Raw genomic sequence first — 9274 nt, forward strand, 5'->3', positions numbered from 1 at the left:
TGGTTGCAAAAATCCTCCCACCGTATGAGAGAACTTTTCTAGGACGGCTGGACCTACGGAAGTTGCGACTAAACTTTGCTGTCAATTTTTTGTTGGGTCGCAGATGAAAAAAAAATATATTGCTTCCAGTACGACAACTCCCCCGTATCAAACAATTTCACTGTCAAATTTAGCCGAAAGGCGAAACATAAAAAAAATCAAAACCCAAACAAACTTACAACCACACACACATCATTCTTTTATACACCAAAGCACCACAAATGATAGAGGATGGTAATAACGACAGTGGAGGAGGTGTCGGCGAAGGTGGTAACAATCACATGGTCCAACTACCGCGTTGGATTATTTCCATATCATTTTATTCCGCAGTAATATCGGCCATCATTGTATTTGTCAGTATATTCTTCCATCTCATAAATTATAGAAAACCATTACAACAACGACTAATGATTAGGATCCAATTGATAGTTCCATTGTTTGCCCTTTCATGTTATTCAATGCTAATTGACCAAACTGCAATTGTGAATCGATATTTAATTGAACCAATCCGAGAAGTATATGAAGCGTTTGTCATCTATACTTTCTTCTCTCTCTTGACGGAAATGTTAGGAGGTGAAAGGAATATAATCATTATGACAAGTGGTAGAACTCCGGTTAATCATCCTGGAATGTTGGGATATTGTTTACCTCCATTGGATATTTCTGATCCTCATACTTTTTTGGGTTTAAAAAGAGGGATATTACAATATGTTTGGTTGAAACCAATCATATGTTTTACAACTATCATATCGGAAATATTTGGATGGTATAATGTTAATGATATGAGTTATAAATCGATTTATTTCTGGTTGACCTTGTTTTATAATGGTAGTGTTACATTATCATTATATTGTTTAGCTATGTTTTGGAAAATCCTTTGGACAGATTTAAAACCATTCAAACCAGTTGGGAAGTTCTTATGTGTTAAATTAATCATTTTTGCTTCATATTGGCAGGGGGTCATATTGGCCATTCTTAATTTCTTCCAAGTCTTACCAGGAAGTGAACAAGATGGGAAAGAAAGTATTGGGGTCTGTATTCAAAATGCATTACTTTGTATTGAATTGATGGGATTCGCTTTGGGACATTGGTTTTCATTTAGTCATAAACCATTCACATTATCACAATTACCTTGGGGAAGATATGAATTTAAATATTCTTTGAAAGATTGTTTAGGATTCCGAGATTTGATTAATGATTTTAAATTGACTTTCCATGGAGATTATTATAAAGATTATAAACAATTCGATTCTGTAGAAGCGGTGGTTGCCCATCCTGATTCTAAAGGAAGAATGAGTAGGATTCATCAAGGATTACGATATCATTATGATGGGAAACATAAACATTGGCTACCTGATAATTCAAATACTCAATCGCTATCTCCAATTATACAAAGCACATCGGAAATCCATGCTCTTGATAACGCATCAATATATTCCAATAACACATCCATGAGAGCAATTTATCCAGCATCACCCAAACAATCTCCACCCAGTTCACCATCCTTAGGAAAACGTGACGAAACAATTGAAGAAATAATAACCAATGATCCAGAATTGTCAATTGTCGATTATTCACAAGAGAAATTCGATGAAGATGAACATATTTATCAACAAGCAATTAAAGAAATATCTAATTATAATCTTCAACAAACCCATATTAAACGATTGTTGAATTATCCAATTGTCGATGAAGTCATTGGTAGTCATGTATATGGATATAAAGTCCAGAAATTACGACAGAGACAGAGATTAAGGGAATCAACGAGACAATATCAGAAACAGAGGCAGGGGGAACAGAATGATTCCATTTTGCAAACGAATGAGAGTTATCGATATGGTAGTATTGTTTAGAATTGTGTAAACCTGTTTTTTCTTTGTTTTGTAATAATAATAATTTATTAATATTAATATTTATATACATGAAGGAGATGTGCGTCTGTGTGTGGGCTATATTGTTCATTCTTCGATAACGAACAGATACATGTCGTCCAAGTCTTTTTCATCCTTTTTCTGTTTAGGTTCATCGGTCTTATTCTTGAGTGCCATCTTCTTTTCTGCTTTTCTTTGCTGTTTGATTTGTTTAGTGTCTGGTTCAATTGAGTCCACCTCGTCATGGTCAGCATCTTCTTGTTCTTCTGCAGCTGGTTGGGTGTAGTTGCCCCCTTTTGGAGTAACAGTGTATTTTAATGAAGTTTCAATATCACCCTCGACTGTAAATGTACAACGACCAGATTGATTCAATATCTCTTCCAACGCATTCTTATTCATCTCTCTTCTCTTTAACTCAAACTCCAACGCATCGGGATCTTTTATTGTCAATGAAACTGGATTCCTCTCCCACTTCTTTTTCGAAATAACAGTAATCGTAAAATTATCACCATTATTCAAATGTTTCTCAATATCATACTTCTTTTTAGCATTTAAATCTTGAAGACTAATACTCCATGACATATTCACATATTTCCCAGTCGCTTGTCTTTTTAATCTTTGTTCACGTTGTTTCTGCTCCCTTATCACCGATTTTGCATCCTTTCGAAGTAATTCTTGTGTTCTAAGTTCTGCTAAATGATCAGAATACGCTTGCATCATCTTTACAACGGGCACAATCTTAACCAATAATTGATCAGCATTGTGTCTTTCAATAATCTCAATTCCATCTTTGGCTAAATCCAAATTTCTGGCAATGTTAGTTAAATTATCTTCTCTTATGTGATTAGTCTCAGGATCTAAGAAATCACAATAGAATCGAATATTATCCGGATCAAGCTCGGCAAATTTCCCACAGGTATATTTTAAGGCATCTCTAGCCTTCGCGGAACCAGTTTCCAAACTTGGCCATTGTTGACTAGAATCGCCTCCTCCTGCTCTACGGTCATATCTGCTGCTTCCTGGTCTGTCACCATATCTATCACCATATCTGGTTTCCCTTGGTTGTTGTTGTTGTGGATATCTATCACGGAAATCACGGCCATATCCACTCGTACGTCTGTCTCTGTCTTGATATCTGCTGGGGTATCTGTCATTCATGTCTGGGTATCTTGTTTGAGATTGCGGTCTTGTCTCGTCTCTCTTGAGCGCTTCAAAAAGATCTCCGAAATCATCCTTAGGCGCGGAGCTGTTATCACGTGGAGTGTTCTCACGTTGAGTATAGCTTGAAAACGATCTGGGATTGATATTAAGACGTCCAGTGGATTCTGATTTAGGAGACCCATTAGAACTTGAATTACCTTTGGGTGATGATGGGGTTTTCGCCGTAGCAAAGATCTGTTCCCACTCATCAGCGGGATTTTTCGAATTGGCACTAAGTTGAGGTGATTCTAGCCATGATGGGGTTTTCTTATGTCTGGAGAATGAATTTCTGATTTGATCAAAAGGTCTACCATCTTCACTTTCTAAATTGATATCTTTGGAAAGTGATCTAAGGGTATCTTGGGTTGACTTTTTTGGTCGACCTTTGTTGGTACCATTATAGACTATTTCTGGTTGAGGTGGGATATTTAGGTTAAACTTAAATCCTCGGCTTATAACCGCGTAAGATTGTTTTTGGAGATTCTTCCTACTTATCATTATTGTATAGGATGGATAATCTTACTCTTATCCCTTTAATCTACTTAAAAGAATTTTTCACTTAGAAGAAAAAACTTCAGGGGAAGAAATTTTTATTCCTGCAGATAAGATTTTTGTCACGTATGTGTCTAGAACCGCATAGTTCTGTCACGACAAAAGAAACTTGTGTTAAAAATAAATTACTGAAAGAATCCGGAGTTTAGACCCGTCCCTTTGTAAAAAAAAACCTTATAAAATAATATGGCTAGAATCATATGATTAGTATTAAAACCCAGGCGGATATCAGCCGTACTATTGATTCTATTGAAATTGATCACCCTTTCCAATTAAACAAGATGGCTTAATAACTAGAAGACGTGATTTCGTATATTGTATTAACGTGATCAGACACTTTCTTGACGGAATGACTTGGATTGATATTTATTCCACTTCATCCGAATGAATATCAATCCGTGTACCCAGTTGGACAAAATCTTAAGGCAATTATGTCGCAAAGCAATCACATGTCAACTTCAACCATAGTTACAATGACAAGATTGACAATGAAGCTGGATGAATGGACTTACCAATTGTAGCTTATCGAGAGTTCCCTTGGACCTATCTATCTACTGTCTAAATTTCTCACATGCCAAGGAAATTCATGTAAATTGACTAAAAAAATCTAAAATCCATAAATATCCGTACTTTTCCGTTGTTCAGAGATTCTGTTTTCGGAGATGCATGGCAAGGATCAAGTTTTACAGGTTGTGAAGTTTGATAATATCAATAGTGTCTAATTGGTTTACAAATTGTTTGTGTACATGTTTTCTTTGATCCGTTCCGAAAGGCAAAGAACTAATATTGATGACGGTCATATTTATTTTTAGTTGAATGTTCTTATCCCCCAGAATATCAATTTATTTTTTTAGTTTGTTTGGTGTATTTTTACAATGGAAATAATATCCGTGTTATGGAAAAGTGGTAAAATCTGTAAAAAAAAATTCCGTGGGAGTTTCGCTTATGTGAAGTAAACTGTAAAAAACAGTTCTCATTTACAAATTCTGATAGAAAATAAAAAATAAATTCAAGTGACAACAATGGCATGGAAGAGTCATACTTCGACATTTTATGCCTGTCATTTTTTTTATTTGTAAAGACATAATTTGACATTTATCCTCCCCTCTCTTCAAATTCTCTCGTTACATTTGGAAATATGTATGTGCCGTTTCCTTGTTACATTCTCATATAACATTTACTTGACAATCAATTGTGTGTGTCATATGCCGATTATGTTAGTCACTTAAATTGCATCACAAGTTATATAGAACAATTCTACTGATGGTCTTCTTGGATCTGCGGATGTTTCAGGTTAACTTATTCCTAAGAATCCCCAATCCCCCAATGTTACACATAAATGGTTTTGAAATTTTGCAATTGCAAATTTACATCCCCCACCGTATATCCCCCACGATGTACGTATGTATCGAAAGAAATAATGTGGGGGAATGGCACACAAAAAAAGGTTTAGTCTGTTACACAAATCAGTATACAATTGGAACACTAATCCGAAATGAAATCCACTCCCTGAATTGATTTCAGGTTTACATGTGTTTCCACTAATCTTGAGATTTTGACACACCGCCATGATCCTGGAAATATGAAATTGTATAGTCGGATGACTTTCCGGCTGATTTTGCTTGAGATTTATAACAATAATAATAAAAATTCGAATGTCGTCACAGACTCGTATGGTATGGAATAATAAGTCATTCCCTGGAAATATGATTTCTATTGTTTCATTTTTTGGTTGCACACCTGACACAATTTGAATTTATTTTTTTGTTCGCAATTAATCCTGTCAATTATGGGGGGCGACACTAAACTGTAAAAATTTGATATTTTTTATGCAAGTGAAATCTGGAAAGTTTATTATTATTTTTTTTGCCTGTCTCGCGATGATTCGGTTGCGAGGTATTTTCCTTATTTTATGTCGGGAGTGGCGTGTATTGTCATTCAGTGAGGTTCAGACACTTTTTTTGGTCAATGGAAATCTTTGCATTGTTTCCAACCAGGAGGATTCTAGAAGATCCTTCCCCCTCCCCCTAGTCGTAATCTACAACAATAGGATGACTACTTGACAATTGACAGGCGTGTTTCATAAATTCTAAATTTGGGTCCAGGCCGAGCATCGGCTTCAAAACTATAATTCCTTGAATTATGGACACTTTCTTATTCTCTCCTCAAAGGTCAATTCTCAAAGTTATGAACCCAAGGAATTACCAGTCCCCCCGATCTCGATAGTTTCTCTTCATAACCTCTCCGGTTTCGCTACTGGATTAGGAAAAATAGGTTGCGTTCCCCTAAGCAAAGAAATTTTTCTCTCCAAAATCGCGCGTTCGCAAAAGCTGCGAAAAAACCCAAAGCGGAGAAATTCTAACACGAACATTGACAGCCAACACTTTCCTTTTGCTAGAGCTAAGGTCTTAATTATTCCGAATACGCCACCACTACCTAAAAGAATTATTCCCTTCCTCACCCCCACCTCTCAACGCTTGTTGGATGGAAAAGGAAGGTGGAAACCCTACCGAAAGTAATTTTTAATGTACGCTTAGAATAGATATCATTGTTCTCAAAGATTTTTAGGTATATCCCAAACAATAGAAACAATAGTGCAAGCTGGCGCACTCCGCAATTACGCGGAGGATCAGTTCCTTTATTAGGAAGAGCTTCCCCAGAGAGGGTAGAAGGCTTAAGCAATCCCCCTTGATAAGAAGTAAACGGTTACTGGAAGGTGGAAGATTGGAAATCAGCTGATATGGATATTTTTTTTCTTTGTTAGATAGATAGATTACCCGCGTTAAATTCTATTGTTATAATGGTACAAGTACTGGTTTGGGGTCTTGTTCCGGAGCGGTGGGGAGGGAGGAGGGAAAGTTGACGGTTTATGTTTAAGTTTTATAAACGAGTTGTTTGGCGAGTATTTAAAAACGTGTCTGATAGATGGGTAGGTGTATTTTGCAGGTTATCTGCAGCGTTGTTTAGGGTTTGATGTATGTGGTTAATAAAATCTTGCAGCAAATGGTTTGCAGCAATTTCAAATTGTTTTGTTGTCATTTGCTGGAAAGATTGCTTTGTTTGCTCTATGCTGTAGTCTCAAAAATAAACCAGCAAAGGTGGACGCGTGATCTAACCTTGGTTTGCTTTCTGTACAAATGAGGCAAAAATACTTGATTTGGGAAACGGTTGATTCCATTGAGTGTGGATATGTGTGACTCATTTTCCATATTCATGCACTTTAACATATTCTACATAACTTCGGAATTTGACACTTCAATTTTGCATCTACATGCTGCACTAATAACCCTAAAAATTGCTGTTGGATTGAAATCAGAGGCCAGGATTTAAATGAGGAGGAAAACAAAGCGACATGATTAGAGGACAAGCATAGAGCTTCCGAGTATAGGTCAGGTAACCATACGAGGATAACTATATAGAGAAGACAGGACCTTCCAAGAATACAGGTCATGCACCTTCGTAGGATAGATGTCGGGGGGCTTTCTATAACAAAGGGTCAGGGACCTTTATAGAGCACAGCCACCTGGTAGATAGGTTTCTGGATAGACGATCCAGATGTGTAACGGCGGTAGGAAATATACACAGCTCAATAGTGCAGGGATTCCTAAATATAAAACTACAGTTAACTAATGTAATACAACACATCATCTGTATGATCTATCTCTGCTCCTATACTACAACGAATACACTTCAACGAATATGACTCTATTCTCACTCCACCCCCACACACTCTCTGCTCCGGGTCTCGTAATGCGAGACCGCGGCAATTAATTAAACTCTCTGTCTGTTGGAAATTGGGAAGTATTAATTCTTGGATATCAATCACCGAGGTTGATTATTTTTTTTTTTTTCTGATTGCAAAAAACTTTTAACCGATTTTACAGACACTACTCCACTTTTTCGCAATACAGTTAAATTGCGACGAGTGAGTAATCCAACTTAATTAGGAAAAAGCAATCCGTTCCAACGGAATAACTCAAAGAAACAGAAAAAAAAGTAAATCAGAAAATAGCAAAGCTTTTCTTTTAGGTTTCCGTACTTAAGTACGGAAATTTTTGGGGGGGAGTTAAGTTCTTCCATTTGGTTAGTCATAGTTTATATTTACTAAATTTTTATTTTTTTTTTCCCCTTCTTCGGGGGGAAGAACAGTAAGTCGCAAAATTTTATATTTTTTTTTTTTTTGGTTCCTTTAGGGGAAATCCTTCCACGGGAAAAGAAGACGAGGAAATGGTTTTTTTGTGCGGCGATAAGTCTTCAAAATCCCCAGTTGGTTTTCTTTTTTTCATATACCCCAAGTTTCCCCCAATTTTCTCCAATAATCCCCCCAAATTCCATCTCATCAACCAATTGAAATGTAATTGTGTTACATGTATACTTTGTGAATGAAACCAATAACACTGCAAAGTGTCTTGGGAATACTCCAATGAATAACCCGGAGAGAATTGACTTTTCTTTGAATTGAATATGGTTTTAAAGTTCTTGTCCCTTTTTCTTTCTTTCATCATAATAGAAAAATTTTGTTTCACATGGGAAAAAAAAAATTTTGTTCCCATTGTAAATCATAAGCGAATAAACGACAAAAGACAAAAAGCTTACTTTAGAGAAGGTGAAAGAATGTGATTTTTGTATATACCGTGTCTCTATCTCTTTATGGGGGTATATTCAATGGGGTAAAGGGAATTAACTTACCCACAATATATGTAATCCCCCACATGCATGACTTGGCCCTTTTACGCAAGGGGTCACACTGCACATTACTTTGTTAACTAGCTGCGAAATCTCGCAGGGCCAGATCTACATATGTATATGTCACTCAACAATAACTTCAAAGGTCACCCATTCTAAACTATCTTCGAAGTATTTGTGAGCTGATGAAGATCATGTGTATTCCTTTGATGTTGATTCAGCATAGTAGTGTGTAGTTCTCTCGGAATCATCGAATAGACTTGACACACTACCGACGGAGGACCCCTTTGGGTAGAAAAGATGATCAAATTTTTATCAAGTATCAGAAACTTTGCCATGTGTTCTATCAAATCAAAGGCTACTTGATCTAGAAATATCTACAAGTTCTAATCGCAATTGTTATGTCATATGAAAGCCGTCCAGAAATTAAAAGACTTTTGTAATATTAAATATATAGTGTCTCTAAATAAAATTAATATGCCAATCTCTAAAATAAAAAAACCAATTTATTAACCAAAAAAACCCATTTTTTGTTTAAGTCTAAAATGTGATACCCGTTTTGTATAAACCTCCCTTGAAGCAACATAGACCAGCTATGATGATATGTCAAGGAATATAATAGTACAAGAATGTATGAATGTAAATGCGATGAAGTGAAAGTGTCTATATTTGCTCTGATTACAAACAATCATGATCTAAGAAATCATAATCAACAGAGATACCATTAATGATTTCTCTAGTATTAACAATGTAATTGAATGATACTTTCTTTCTTTGTTGATGATGTCTTAAATCAGAAATGCATAAATAATCTTCATCTTCTTCATCTTCTTTGCTGTGGTTCTTCTTTAAGATTGATTTCAAATTCCAATTGTAATCATCTTCTTCATCTTCATCGTAGTATGATGAACTACTTGAGATAGTAC

General features: G+C 35.9%; 3 protein-coding genes across 3 annotated transcripts; 1 reads left to right on the forward strand and 2 right to left on the reverse strand. All coding sequences in view use genetic code 12, as the record gives it.

Moving 5' to 3' along the window:
• Window positions 1-260: 260 nt before the first annotated feature.
• On the forward strand, window positions 261-1892 carry J8A68_003400 (uncharacterized protein; the record flags this gene model as incomplete). Its single annotated transcript, XM_049407252.1, has 1 exon — window positions 261-1892. The coding sequence occupies one exon, from the start codon at window positions 261-263 to the stop codon at window positions 1890-1892; it is 1632 nt and encodes a 543-aa protein (XP_049263323.1).
• A 105-nt stretch (window positions 1893-1997) lies between these two features.
• Window positions 1998-3608, reverse strand: J8A68_003401 (uncharacterized protein; the record flags this gene model as incomplete). The annotated part of the gene is made up of 1 exon (XM_049407253.1): window positions 1998-3608. One exon carries the CDS (start codon window positions 3606-3608, stop codon window positions 1998-2000), a length of 1611 nt encoding a protein of 536 aa, XP_049263324.1.
• A 5418-nt stretch (window positions 3609-9026) lies between these two features.
• On the reverse strand, window positions 9027-9274 carry J8A68_003402 (uncharacterized protein; the record flags this gene model as incomplete). The annotated part of the gene is made up of 1 exon (XM_049407254.1): window positions 9027-9274. A coding segment is annotated over one exon (248 nt), but the record flags the coding sequence as incomplete, so codon positions are not given.

The sequence above is a fragment of the Hemisphaericaspora subhashii genome (genome assembly GCF_019202705.1).
Source record: "Hemisphaericaspora subhashii strain CBS 10753 chromosome Unknown scaffold105, whole genome shotgun sequence".
NCBI classification, from domain to species: Eukaryota; Fungi; Ascomycota; class Pichiomycetes; order Serinales; family Debaryomycetaceae; genus Hemisphaericaspora; species Hemisphaericaspora subhashii.